The 15357-nt window shown below is 42.6% G+C and overlaps 1 protein-coding gene across 1 annotated transcript in view; it reads right to left on the bottom strand.

The window, feature by feature from the left end:
* Positions 1-11218: 11218 nt before the first annotated feature.
* LOC113406549 (epithelial-stromal interaction protein 1-like) overlaps positions 11219-15357 on the bottom strand; it is a 73676-nt gene continuing 69537 nt past the window's right edge. The window contains exons 11-12 of the mRNA XM_026651866.1: positions 13960-14005; positions 11219-11791 (exon numbers count right to left, since the gene is read on the bottom strand). Coding sequence (XP_026507651.1) covers positions 13985-14005 — 21 coding nt within the window. The 3' untranslated portion in view covers positions 11219-11791; positions 13960-13984. The remainder of the gene's footprint in view (positions 11792-13959; positions 14006-15357) is intronic.

Genomic DNA, 15357 nt, shown 5'->3' with positions numbered 1-15357 from the left:
CCTACACACTATTTTAATAATCTTTGTACAAGGTAGGCCTTGTGAGGTACCATTTGAAAACTCATAACTTGCTGATCAGTAATAGCATGGTAAAATTCATGTAGCAACATTATGTGTAAAGTTATGAAAAAACTGAAATCATGGCCTAATTGTGTTTCCTAGATAAGTCTGGGGAGTGGCTAATCCAGTTTCTCAAAGAGAAAGGGCAAGATGATGCCCCAGGTAGGTGTCAACTAAGCTGATGGGCCATCTCATATCAAGTGACCATCCTTTGTCAAGAAACGGGGGCAGGGACAAAGAGATCTGCATCTTAGCAAAGAAATACCATGAGGTCTCCTTACACTCATAGACTCTAAGGTCAGAGGGGACCATCATGGTCACCTAGTCTAACCTCCTGTCCCTTGGTTCTCAGCTGGAAATGCTTTTCAAACAGGGACGGAAACTGTAAAAAGGAGGGGCAAACACCCCAAGAGACCTTTCCTCTCTCTCTCTGCCCATCTCATTCTCCACACCTGAGAAGACAAAGGAAACACCCACTGGACTCCAGGGGAGGGGTCTTGACCTGACAGTTTGGTCAGGGATGTTTTTGGAAGACTGTGGGGAGAAAGTTTGCTTTGAATCTTATATAGTTTGTTAAGCTAAGTAGTAGCAAGCATTTTTATCTTTATTTTCTTGTAATTCTTTATGACTTTTATGCCTCATTGCTTGCACTCACTTAAAATCTCCCTCTTTATAGTTAATAAACATGTTTTATCTAATGCAGTGAGTTTAACTTTAAAGTATCTGTGTAACTATTTAAGATAATAAGCTAGTGTATATTATTCCCTTAAAGGAATAATGGATTTAATATATTTGAACCATCCCGGAGAGGGCTGGACAGTACAGGACATACATTTGGTGGGGGAGGAATCCAGGACTTGGAGCGTGTTGGGGTCACCCTATAGTACTGTATAACCAAGGCTGCAAAAGTCAGAGTGTAACCCACATGTGGCTGGGAGCAGGGGCATTGGGACACAGGGAGTCTGGGGGCCATGGCTTATGCCCTCCCACTTTTTACTGGCCATAAGGGCGAGTGACAGGGGGCAGAGAGGAGCAAGCGTGGGTAGGGTTTCAAGGGGAAGGGATGGCATAAGGGTAGGGGATCAGGGGGCAGGGAAGCGCAAGGGTGGGGGCTCAGGAAGAAGGGGCTGTGCAGGGGGGCAGGGCCACTTTTAGGGAGCAGCCGTCACTCCTGGCTGAAAGGTTGCAGTCACATACAGACCCTCATGTTGTGACTTGCATGCTGGATGGCTGTTTGTGAGTGGCCTAGGTGGGTGCTACTGCAGCAAGGTATTGTAAGGCACCTAAGGTTGCAGGGGTGGCAGCGCCTCATTGGTCTAGACTGAACCTTGGTATATCACAGACTCTTGGGGTCACAGGCTGCAACAGTGATCCTCAGGTTGGAAAACAAGTCTTACAATGGGAGGCTTAAGGAGCTCAGCTTATGGAAGAGAAGGTTGAGAGGTGACTCGATCACTGTGTACAAGTAAATATGGTCACTGTTTCAGGGTTAACTGCAATGTATTCCTTTTCCAGAGTTGCTCAAGGGCACTCACATAAGGTTTCCAGCTACCAGCCATCACCACTCTTGGGTAGAGAATCTTTGTCTCTCCCCCTCTTGACTGGGGATTTAAGGCTGCATGGCTCCCTAACTTACACTGTGATATCCCCAGCAAGCTAGTCTGCCTAAGGGCCAGTGCCTGTGTGTTGCTATCTCTCCAAGGGCTACGAACAGGGTATTGCCAGCAGTTACAAGTTACCACACAGCTCCTTCTTAGCAAGCACTTTTATTCTTAAGGTTCAAGCATTACAGAGAAAATATATAAAAACCAAAGCTTCTATATGTATGCTGAAAGCTTACCAGAGGTTACCCATCAGTCTTTGGTCTACTAGTACCCCAGTCTTTCCAACCCTTCTGCAAGGAAGGGCTGGGGCCATCTTGGGGCAGAAGATCGGGTCCCTTTCCTGAAAGAAGAAGCCTGAGTCAGTTTAAACACAGCCTTTTTATATCAAAAGCCCTTTCTTTGTGTGATGATCCCTGGAGAACCCTGTTTGAACCAATATTGTTGCAAGAGAACTGGATTTGACATAATCCGTAGCCATTTTGTGCACTTAATCCTCCCTCCCCCCCTTCACCTCCCCCACCCCCACTCCAAGCTGGAAGTGAGGACACCACAGAGTCAGGAGAAAAATCTGGCCTTGCTTAGGTAGACAAAAACAGCTGCAATTTTACTGACTGGGATAGATAAAGTGAAGGACAGATTTATGCAGGGGAGAGGAAGAGGTGGAAAATTGACCTTGATTGTGGTTGTTTGTTTGTAAGGTTTTTTTGCTGAAGCGGCTTTGCTGATAAGGAGAATAATCAATTGTTATTGGCCATTGCTAGGGAAATTGTTATCCTATTAGGGGCTATTAGGAGTTATGTGATTTGTCCAGAGAAAATCTAGAAAGGGTGCTTTGGAGCAGTCCAAGGAAGTTTTTCTTCAGGCAAGGAGCTGACACCTAAACTCCCCATCAGCTAGACAGAAGGAGGTCCCCAGAAGCCTGACTGCTGATCACTTGAAACCCTCTCAGACTTTAGGTAACAGGGTTTGAGGTTCTTTGAACCTACTGCTATAGCTTATGTGTGTGTGTGCTTGAGACCTAATAAAAAAGTAGTCTTAGGTAAAAGCATTCTGGTTTGTATCAATCATTTATCAGACAGAGGAGCTGTGTCCCCACTGATTTATTTTACCACCTGGAGAGAAACAGTTAAGTTACCACTACTTTGGATTCTGAAAACCCTGGGTAACATAACTGGTGAGCCAACCAGGAGTGGTAGAGAAGAGGGGACAATTGGTACAAACCCTGGGTAATAATATATGCAAGCCTCCCCGGGGTTGGTATCTGACTCGGGATGTTTCCAACTTGAGTTTTTCACCTTAATAATCCCCTTGCCCTCCACCACTGTTTTTAGTTCCTGGAGGAGTTGTGGCAACCCTCTCCCCCTGCAATTACATAAATTGTGTACATAAATCATTAACAAATTTAATACAATATATTCCCCCAAAAGATCCTGCATGTGGTTGTAGTATCCATCACACGTACTTATGAAAACAAGTAGTGTGGGGGGCTTTTCAAACTTGCAGACAAAGGCATGCTTTAATCCACTTTCTGGGAAAAAGATCTTTTAACATATCCATACAGACATACTCAAATACAATGACAAAGAAAACACAGCAACAGTATAGACTTAATAAACAACACAGTATGAAACAGCCATAGATAAATATTCCTGAGCTTTATAAAACAAATAATTCCCTAACTCCTCACTCTCCCCACTCCCCACTGCAAAAATAGAAACATCAGAAGCCCAATATACTGGAGTTAGTTTGTAATTAGGGTAACCATATTTCCAAAAGGGAAAACAGGCCACTGCGTGGGGCTGGCCCAAGCCCTCCCATGAGGTTGGTCCAAGCCCCGCACCATCCCTGCACATGCAGGGCTGGCCCAGCATGGGAGCCAGGTTGGGGAGACTGGGGGAGGCTGTGCCTCCCCAAACAGTCAGGCATGGCCCCGCCCACACTCCACCTCCAGGGTCCTGCTTCAGCCTTGCTGCTGGGATCCATGGGCTGCAGCCACACCGCCTGCCTTCCCAGAGCTAGGGGGGCTGTGGCAGTGCCACGTGCTCTCCCTCCCGGCACTCCAGGGCTGGGGAGGGGCGCTGCAGTAGCACCGCCATGCGCTCCCTCCCGGTGCTTCGGGGGGCTGCAGGCACTAGCTAGCCTGGGCCGGTGGCCGCAGTGGCGGGACTCAAGGCCCCACCCCTTCCATGGGCCCCGGAACCTAGAGTGGAAGGGGCAGGGCTGGGGGCTAGCTTCCCCCAGCCAGCAATTCAGGAGCCACCCATGGGCCCGAGCCACTCACCCAAGCCCCCTTGCCCATGTGAAGGACAGGCAGGGCTCAAGTGAGCAGTGATGCACATACTAGATAGGGTCACCCTATTTCCCAAAGGCTGGGGCTGGCATCTCTATTTGCCCGATCCCTGTCTGCTCCCCACTGGAGCTCTGCCATTCCCCCCGCCCCCCAGCACACGGCTGGCATTACCACTCACCCCCCCCCCCCACATGTTCTGGCGCACCTCTTTTTTTGACAAAAGTGGGCATTTGTCCTGTTTGCTCTTGCCAACTTGATCTGTTGGCAAGAGTAAACGGGACAAATGCTCACTTTTGCCAAACCAGTCTGGACGGCAGGGACAGGTCTTAAAGAGGGGGACTGTCTCTACCAAAAGGGGATGTATAGTCACCCTATTTGTAATGCTCTCATGAAAGACCAGGTGTCTTCATAGTTAGATCTTGGGCCTCTATAGGTTGTTGCCAGTTTGTCCAGGAGGTCAGGGTTTGTTAGTTGAGTTAGCCAATCAAAGAAAGGGGGGGGCGGGGTAAGGGAAAGATAGAAGATTTCCATTTTTTTAAAATGACTCTCTTGACCATCATAAGTGCTGCAGCAATCCATTTCCTGCCATTACTCAAACAGGGTAGATTTTCTAGAATGCCCAAAATAAAGAGGCTCAGGGTAGGAGTTTTCCCTACATCAGTCACCTTAAACAGAGTGCCACACACTTGTTTCCTGGTGTGGATATATTTTGATATTCAAAGATGACATGAGACAGTTTTGCATTAGAGCTGTCACATCAACATTTAGTATGTGGGGTAAGTCCAGCTTCATGCAATCACTCAGGGGTCCAATAATATCTATTCAGAATTTTGTTCTGAAAAATGCAAAAACAGAGAACTGGATGTTCTGCATATATTATGCCAGATGTTATCCCACCTGTCAGAGGAAATGGAGATGTTTAGGTCCTTCTCCCATTTTTTTTTTTAGGGTATAGTCAGTAGGATACATCAAGGAGTTCAGCTATTTGTATGCATAGCTAAAAACATTTTGTCAGTAAACACACTTTTTAAGGTGCACTTCCAGTGGAATATTATTTATGGCCTGCCAGCCATTCCCCAGCTCTTCTATAATCTTAAATGAAAGCTTAGTCTAGAAAGGACCTTGCTCTGTTGGTAGCTGGTATTTATCACAAAGATGTGAAGGAGGCTACAGTCGTCCATTCAATAATCTCTTTTATGGTTAACATACTTTTGCTTAGCCAGATTAATTTGAGTTTCAATCTATTAGCAAATTTAAATTGGAGATTATTCCAGGTTGGCATGGGAGACGAGTTGGTGAGATTAGAAGAGGTAATGGACTTGATTTTCTGAAGAACACTCTAAGAGGAGATAAATAGTATATTTTGCCTTAAAGATGCAGGCAACGGTTTTAAAAATGGAAATGCAGAGAGCCAAAGGTGTTAACTACTTTTTCTTCAATCTCTAGGCACACTGGGTTTTGGGAAGAATTGGTGGGACAGAACCATTTTATTAGACATCTTAATAAAAAAGCCAGATGATATAAATACAAATCAGATAAGAAATCATGGCCAAAGTGAGGGGTGGGGGTTAAGTATTTCATGGGATATCCATAATGTCTTCATATTCCATAAGAATTGTTGTGTAACTCTTGTTCTTGTGAAAGTTGAAGCAGGAAATTGAAGGAATTAAGCTAAACATAATACATTAATCTTGGTCCTAAATTAATTTTTAATAGCTTCTTCCTTTCCCAATAAAGATATTGGTAGTGAATGCCATTTCTTCATGTCTTTTATCACTTTGAGTCTGACATCTGTGTTTGCAGACACAATCTTTGATAAATCAGAGCATATCCTGATTCCTAAATAGGTTCTCTCTTTGCATCAATGAAAGGAGAATGATTGTATTTGAGATGGATTTAGTCTACCCAAAATATCAATCACTTGGAGACTTATTACAGTTCATCCAAAATCCCAATATATCATGAAAGTAGTTTACTGCAGAAAGTAGTGGTAGAATTGAAGAGGAGGGATTCTTGAGAGTGAGCAGAATATTATCCATATACAGACTAATCTTGTATTCTTTATCTCGTCTGGCAATTCCTTCAACGGAGGATGTCTGATATGTGCTGCTAGAGGTTCCACGGCAATATCAAATAGTAGAGGTGACAGAGGGCATCCCTGATGCGTTCCTCAATTTAACTGTTAAGTGGAGGAGACAACACCATTTCCAGAACAGGGGCAAGGGATGATTTGTGTATAATATCACTCCAGGACAGAAATTTAAATCCAAATCTTAATTTTCTCAGGACTGCTTGTAGGTATGGCCATTCCACTCAATTGTAGGCCTTTTCAGCATCTAATGATAGGATAGCAGCTGAGAGCACCAGTTATTTGTGCCTGGCAGATTAAATGGAATAATTTCTTAGTACTGTCTGCTGCTAATCAGCTATGAATAAAACCCACTTGGTCTCCAGGAATGATCGATATAGCAATGTTGTTTAAGTGCGAAGTGAGAACCTTTGTCCGAATTTTATAATCTGGGTTCAACAGTGATGGAGTGGTCATTGTCATAATGATCGTGTCTTTGTCCGTGTCTTTTTTTAGAATTAGGGTAAATTATCACCAGTCTCGTATCCTAGAACATAAATTGAATGTCTTTCTAGAAGATTTATGGTTGAGATAGAGAATTTGGACTTGATGCAGGAATCACTTGGTGAAATTCTATGACCCATGTTATATAGGAAGTCAGACTAGTTGCTCATAATGGTTCATTCTAGAGTTAAAACCTATATATCTATGAACCAGTTTTTCTGGGAGCTCCAGAAGCTGGTAGGTCTGTCTTGTCAATGAATGTTTTTCACTGGTCAAAATCAGAGAGAAATCAGCCAAAGCTTCTGAGTGCCTTTAGGCCAGTAGTGGGCAACCTGCGGCCCGCATACAGCCCATCAGGGTAATCTTATTGCAGGCCGTGAGACATTTTTCTGACGTTGACTGTCTGCAGGCACGGCCCGCTGCAAATCCCAGTGGACGCGGTTCGCTGTTCTCAGCCAATGGGAGCTGCAAGAAGCGGCAGCCAGAACAACAGAGACAGCATGGCATTGGTATAAGGTAAGATGTTACATTACAGCAAAACCTGGGGGTCATATACAAGAGACCCATGATCTTGAAATGAAGGGTTAGAGTTTGAGCTCAACTGTGAAAAGACAGGCACAAGGCATTTTCCTCACACCTTGAATTCATGCACAGCCAGGCACAACCTTGTAGGAGTGTGCAGACATTGGTCCTTGGTAATGCCACCACCACTGCGAGTTATACACCTGAGTAAAGACGGAGTGCACAATACAGCCCTCTGAAAATAAGATCTAGTCTGCAGGATGAGCTCAGGAAGATGCTGTAGCTGAAATACCAAGAATTCCTCCAGGTGATTCTGCTGCATTATGGCCCCTTCTCATCATATCCATTGCAGGCCATGACTTTTAAGTGAGACTGGCCCTCTGTTTGTATACACCATTTATTCTGTATTTTTATATTACACATAAACAGAAAGGAAAGAAATAAGTGGGACGATTTAGACGTGCACAGTAATGATTCTGGAAAGGTAGTGCAGAAATCAGTTACGAGTTTCAGAATACTTTCAAACTGAAAGAGTTTGAGAAAGGGAAGTACTTTGAAGAACAGGTGCCTCTTTTACCACTGAGCAAATCCACCTTCTGGTGGTCAAGATGATTCATAGATTCAAGGGCTGGAAGGGACCTCGAGAGGTCATCAAGTCCAGTCCCCTGCCCTCATGGCAGGACCAAATACTGTCTAGACCATCCCTGATAGACATTTATCTAACTTACTCTTAAATATCTCCAGAGATGGAGATTCCACAACCTCCCTAGGCAGTTTATTCCAGTGTTTAACCACCCTGACAGTTAGGAACTTTTTCCTAATGTCCAACCTAAGCCTCCCTTGCTGCAGTTTAAGCCCATTGCTTCTTGTTCTATCCTTAGAGACTAAGATGAGCAAGTTTTCTCCCTTCTCCTTATGAAACCCTTTTAGATACCTGAAAAATGCTATCGTGTCCCCTCTGTCTTCTCTTTTCCAAACTAAACAAACCCAATTCTTTCAGCCTTCCTTCATAGGTCATGTTCTCTAGACCTTTAATCATTCTTGTTGCTCTTCTCTGGACCCTCTCCAATTTCTCCACATCTTTCTTGAAATGCGGTGCCCAGAACTGGACACAATACTCCAGTTGAGGCCTAACCAGCGCAGAGTAGAGCGGAAGAATGACTTCTGGTGTCTTGCTCACAACACATCTGTTAATGCATCCCAGAATCATGTTTGCTTTTTTTGCAACAGCATCACATTGTTGACTCATATTTAGCTTGTGGTCCACTATAACCCCTAGATCCCTTTCTGCCATATTCCTTCCTAGACAGTCACTTCCCATTCTGTATGTGTGAAACTGATTGTTCCTTCCTAAGTGGAGCACTTTGCATTTGTCTTTATTAAACTTCATCCTGTTTACCTCAGAACATTTCTCCAATTTGTCCAGATCATTTTGAATTATGACCCTACCCTCCAAAGCAGCTGTAATCCCTCCCAGTTTGGCATCATCTGCAAACTTAATAAGCGTACTTTCTATGCCAATATCTAAGTCGTTAATGAAGATATTTAACAGACCCTGTCCCAAAACAGACCCCTGTGGAACCCCATTTGTTGTACCTTTCCAGCAGGACTGGGAACCATTAATAACTAATCTGAGTACAGTTATCCAGCCAGTTATGCACCCACCTTATAGTAGCTCATCTAAGTTGTATTTGCCTAGTTTATTGATAAGAATATCATGCAAGACCGTATCAAATGCCTTACTAAAGTCTAGGTATAGCACATCCACCGCTTCTCCCTTATCCACAAGACTCGTTATCCTACCAAAGGATGCGCAGTCCTATTGAACAGCACTGTTCCTGGATGTAAAAATAGCAACAGTAACTATAGACACATCCTTTCCTTTTAGGATGAAGGGACGCAGTCACCTAACCAAGTTGGATTTGGACTTAGCCAAGGATCACTGTATAATTACCTTCAGAATGCCTCTTTCTGCACACCCTGCCACATCAGTCATGCTCAGCAGGAACATTTCAGCGGACACGTGAGGTATGAATTTGTGGTGTTGAGAGACAGGGCATTCCTAGTGAAGGGTCTCACTACACTACTACTAATCCGGGCTGAGTGTGAGACTCACCATGTAGAGAGTATAATGCAAGAGCTAACACGGGCATTTCCTAAGTCATCACCGCTTTATCATAGTCATCCTGACAATCAAGTACCAGGATCTGACCACTATAAAAAGAAGGTGGAGAGGGGATCTCTTCCTTATAGAAGCACTCAGGAGTACAATGATGAATGCTTGCATTACAGACTCATTTTACGGAGATGCAGAGCTCTTATGCTGAATCTCTGATGTCAGATGCTTACTCCCTGCATAGAGATGCAGAGGTATTTATGTTGAGTGGTTCCCAAACTGGGGTTCGTGAAATGTTACAGGGGGTTCTCGGAAAAAAATTCCCTAATGGCAGACAGAGCTGTCCCTAGGGAACCTGGGCAGCATGGGTCAGCAGCCCAGAGCTCCTGGACTTCCAAGAGCTAAGCAGATCAAAGCAAGCATCTCTATCACACTGAGGAGATTTAAACTTCAAGACTCCTTATAAGAAATGGAAAGGGAGGTCGATATTTTTTGTTGTTTTTAAAATTAAATAGGCAGATAGTATTGTTTTTAAAATTATTATGAAGATCAAGTTTAAGCTTTGTTGTAATGTGCATTGTTTGCCTGGACTGCTCAAGACCTGAATGCTTGTGTAGGAGGAACTCTGAGTTGGCTTCTTAAAGACCTTCCTGCTGTTTCACATCTGATACTCCTTGATGAAACCTAGGAGCCTTGTCTTATAACAGGCTTATTGAAAGTGACACAAGCTACAAAAGTGAGAGCTTGGAAGTGTGTTGCCGCTTTCATAATGTAATAAAAATACTGTCACAATAAATGATAATTAATAATAAATAGTGTGTAATAAGCATGTCATGAAAACAAATTTTATGTTTCCAAGATCACTGCTTTTATAATTTATACTCAGGTCAAGGAGAATATCCCTGGAAATATTAATTTTTAGGAGGGGGTTCGCAAGACTTGACATTTTAGTGAAAGGGGTTCACAGGTTGTTAAAGTTTGGGAACCACTGCTCTAAGGTTAGGTTGGGGTGTACAATTAACTCCAGTCTAGTAGTATATGAGATGGTGAGTGATTCTCTGAAACAGACGTAATAATGGACATTGCAAAGAGAATCCTGCAGGGCAAAAACTGTAGGTGCATCCAAGCCAGGGCCAGCTCCAAGCACCAGACGAGAAAACACGTGCCTGGGGCGGCACATTGTAAGGGACGGCATTCCGGCCAATCTTGGGGTGGCACATTCCGGCTGCCCTACCGTGGTTTTTTTTTTTTTTTTTTTGGCAGCCCAGTCCGCAGCTCCGGAGCCCCCAGCCGGCTCCCCGCACTCCGCCAGTCCCAGCCTGGCCCTGCAGGGGCATGGACCCCGGCCCGGGGGGGCAGGAACTAGCGATCCCCGCCGCTCACCGTGCCGCTGGGCTCCCCGGGATGTGCCACTCCCTGCCTCCTGCACCGGCCTCCGCCTCCCGCGCGGCTCTGAGCCCGGCCCAGCCGAGCTGCCTTTAAAGGAGCGGCTGAGCCAGAACCTCCTGCAGCCCCCGGGGGCTCTGCCTGCCTGGCCGGGAGAGGCACCCCAAGGCCAGAGGGGGGAGCCCCTCTTGCCTGGATGCGAGGCGCCACCCTTCACCCCCCTGCGGCCGCCATTTTTTCTGCTTTGGCAGTCCGGCCGCAGGGGGCTTGGGGCGGCAAAAAAGCTAGAGCCGCCCCTAATCCAAGCTTTGGAATAAAGCTGTGGCTGAAGCTTATGATCTGTTATATAAATTCCATATTATAATGGAGATGCAAAATATCATGGCACATCTATGCATTGAAAAAACTGTTTGGGAAACCTCCACCATTACATAAGACATACACCTTTAAATGTGGAAGATTTCGTATCTGCATGGTTTCCCTGCCAGGCACTGTAAGCATCTATTTTACATTAGGCAGAGATTTAGCTTGTGCATCGGACTTCGTGGAAAGCATTAGCGCATGGCACCTTACTGAAATAGTGATATTACAACAGGTCAGTTCCATTAGAATGGATGGGAGGGAAAAAGAAAGACAGCACAGAAAACTCTCCATAAATTAAAATCACATTGAAAGTATTTTTCAAAGTTTTATTATCATACATTTTGTACTCATTTAAAAACATTTAAAAAGTAAAATATTCAGTTTAGTGCACACAGTAATATTTCATTTTTTTCCGTTAAACCTCAGCAGATCACCACCAAGTAAAAATGAACAGACTGCCCCTCTCCCTTTCCCCACCACAAGCCTCTGCAAGCGGTCAGATTTTTTGGCTAATTATATAGGAGAGAGCAGGTTATTCCTGTGGAGTCCATAGTCATGGAAGCTACAAGCATGTCTCTTTCAAGAGATCCTGCTATAATTGCATCCTGAAAAATAAAATACAGAAAAGATATAATGAAACTTTTCACTGTCATTAAAGATTAAATATGACTTTGATAATTAACTGCCTCAAATATGCGTGAATAATGACAGAGAGAAACCAGTCACTGAAGATTGCTCACTGAAGTGGGTGTGAAGTTGAAGTCAGGGTAAAATCACAGTGAGGCTCAACAAGATAACATTATAAAAGGAAGCGTCCCTGAAGTTTTTTCAAGGTCAGATGGTCAAGGCCAGATGAAAGTGCATATTCCACCAACATCCTGTAATAAGAGAAAACAGAATTCAAGTTACCTTATGCAGCAAAACAAAAATAAAAACGTCATACAGCTACAGGATTGAGTCCATTGGAAAAGAAGTGTTTCCCTTTTCCTCTGACATGTTTTATTTTGTAATTTATAAGGATTTCATTTTTCTATCTTATTATAAATTTGACTCACAAAATGTTCTAATTACCTACAGACAAATTAATAGCTCTTTGAACAATATATTAATGTCGCAGTCTGGGATGTGCTCTCATATCAATAGTAAAATAAGGCTCACAAGAGAGTATACCGGGATCGTGGTTATGTACATTATATATCAGATATTGTAGGGATTGTGAAAAAATTAGTGAGTTACAATTAACTCAGCTCATCTAGCTACATAAGGTTTTTTTAAAAAAACAACAACAACAAAAACACAACTAAAGTATTGTGCTCTGAAAAGTGACAGTAAAATGGAACTTTCTTCCATAGACATACTGCCTGTGTCCATTTCCCGCCATATATGCCTACTTCACCAACTAGAGTAAGGTTTTACTGCAATTTACTCCTCTTAGCCAATGCAGAGCCCATACAGCAGAGGGAGCCCATTTTATAGTGGCTCATGCATCAGCGATAGAATTGGCCAAAGTGGGAGGCATGGCAATGTGTGAACCACAAAGAACCCAGGTTGGCTTTCAGATTCCAGGTTATGCTTGCTGAGCTGGCACTTAACTTGCCTGCCTCTCCCCCCCGACACACACACAACTTGTAAGCTGAGCAGACTTGATCTGGAATTCATTAAAAGATCATCAATATAGAGCACTGAAATATTTTTATAAAAATCACTCTTCAGAATATATCCATGTTAAAAAAACACCATTCCAAAATTAACTATTTAAATTAATGAAAAAAAAAATAGAGAAGAACCACTAGGGGTTTTTGTCCCATAAGGACAATGAAAGGGAACATTTAAAAACAAAGTAATCCCACAGAATTTAAAACAAAAACAGGGTGGGTTTTTTAAGTCTCTCCATACACATTCTAGCACTTGGAATAGGGCTCAGAATATCATCTCTTCAAAGCCAGAGCTATGAAAGACATCAATACTGGGGCATCAGATACCTCAGACCTCATATTTTAAGATTCCAGGAGTCCTAGTTCTGCAAAACTCAATTCTCTTCCTTGGGGATTGTGAATTAGCAGGGAAGAAAATCCTTTCCTTTCTAAAATACAATAGTTTACTTCTATGTTGCAGCCTTCAAACAGTATCACAGAGAGAGGTATAATAGAGATGAACACTTTACAGATTTAAGGATTTGCAGAACTGAGTGTGGCAATTTGTACAGGCAGGAGGAAAAAGCAATAGAGTGAGATGAAAAGAAGATAAACTTAGACGCAATAAAGAAGAAAATGCCACTTTAAAAACAAAGAGCCTGATTCCCACATCACCTCTACCAGTTTTAGGACAATGAACTCCATTGACTTCTGTGATGTCCCTTTTAATTTACACTGGTGTATGTGGGAGGAGGATTAGGGCCATAACATTTTAGAAACTTTATCCATAAATGGAAGACTAGGTAGCATACATATAGATGCACAACTTGCATTTCATTTATGGTACTCCACCACCCCATGTTTTCAAAAACCTACCCTGGCCAATGTCCATGACTATAACAGGAGACAGGTTTTCTGAAGTGAGAACTGGTCTGTATTGGTCAATGGTGTAGTTGCACTGATGTAGCTATACTGATGCTAGTGTAGATGTGACGCTCCAGTTTAAACTCTTAGTGGTGCAGCTTACCTTGGGTTGAAATATTATACATAACACAATGATGCAAATTCTGCAGTTGGTTACAGCCAGCTGGTCTCATACACTTCAGTGGAGTTGTATAGATCAGACTGGCCCTCAGTTACACATGTACAACTCTACTATGTGAATGAGACCACATGGCTATAGCTGAATTCAGAATTGTATGTGTCTTTGTATTTTATATATATAAATGAAATCATAGCTATATTATGTAACTGTGTAGACTAAAGTTAATCATTTACATGCTTAACCCAAATCACCTCTTGTTGTGACATTTAATTACAAGTTCTAATAATTTAGTTTTCAGTTTAAAAAATGATTAACTTTGACATCTGCATAACACTTAAAGACAACTAATATAGTTTATTATTCTTACCTTTTTTTTTGGTTGTATTATTCTTTTACTCAAAATACCTTGAGTGCTAGACAAGAAAGAAAGGTACCTGTGTTAATACAGTATAAATACATATGCACAGAAATATGTACTAAAGGAAGTATTATTAAATATATAATTAGGGAGAAAATTTCAAAGGCACATATGGGATTGGATAATAAAATTATGGTAAAAAAATTAAGCAAATATTTACTCTTTTTAATATGAATAGCAGGATGTATTTACCCTTGAGGCAAAATATTTTCTGCATGGGTTCACTGAAACAAGTCAACATAGGTATTGTTCTGAATGTTTTTTGAGATATCTGGAACACTCACCATTATAGTGCTGCACTTCAAAAGTGTTTTTTCTGGATGTGATGCTGACAGTCCTGGGGCCAGCTCATGCAAAGTCCCCAAGGCCTTAACTGAACACTGACAAATGCATAGCTGGAAACCTGTCTGGCTCACCTGTGTTGTTGGTATTGTTAAAATAGGTATTGGAGTTATAAAAATGTGTTCAGTGCTTAGACTTTATTAAATGCTTGTAGGATGCTTCATGTAATAATCTCACTTATAACATCTGTACTCCATGTTATAAAGTTATATTGAGTGTTTGCATTGTAAGCATCTATAACTGTGTAACTCAAAGAGGAAAGAAGCACCACCTAATATAAAATGCTGGCTTCCTACAGAAGGCGTTAGATCCTGCCCACAAGAAGGTCCATTGCAATCAGATGAGCCATTGTGAAACAAAAGACAAAGACTTTGTTAATTGTATTCCTGTCCCCACCCCCACATGAAGAGGAGACCTGTGCATAAACTCATCCCATCATCTTGAACTCTGGGAGGAAGTGAATAAAAATTCTTGACAAGAAGATATTGAGTCTCTATGCTGCTTGGAGATTGGAGAGTGCAATATTTCTAAGCATAAGCAAGGGATCCCCAGCAGCTTAGTCTCGGCTGGCCCTAGTGGACACAAAGCTTGCATATTACAGCAGCTTCTATTACCTTTTGGAACCAAAAAACTATAACTTATTTGTGTGTGTGTGTGCGCGCATATGGTTACTTGCTTTTTCTTAGTTAATAAATCTTTCGTTATTTTATTATAGGGTTGGCTACAAGCCCGGTCTTTAGTGTAAGATCTAAAGTGCAACTGACCTGGGATAAGTGACCAGTCCTTTGGAATTGGGAGTAGCCAGAATATTGTTGTGATTTTTGGTGTAAGTGACCATCTATCAAAAAGACAAGCTTGCTTGAGTGGCAAGATAGATTGGAGTACCCAAGGGAACTACCTATGACTCCATGTTAAGGGAGTTGTAGTGCCTGAGGAGTTCACACTTGATGCTTGGTTGTTGAAATCCAAGTACAGAACTCTCAACCAATTTTGGGTGTGTGCCCT

The sequence above is a fragment of the Terrapene carolina genome, unplaced genomic scaffold (assembly GCF_002925995.2).
Source record: "Terrapene carolina triunguis isolate 2854851 unplaced genomic scaffold, T_m_triunguis-2.0 Scaffold18, whole genome shotgun sequence".
NCBI classification, from domain to species: domain Eukaryota; kingdom Metazoa; phylum Chordata; order Testudines; family Emydidae; genus Terrapene; species Terrapene triunguis.
The sequence above is the reverse complement of the archived record's forward strand: the minus strand, read 5'-3'. Positions and strand labels throughout refer to the sequence as shown.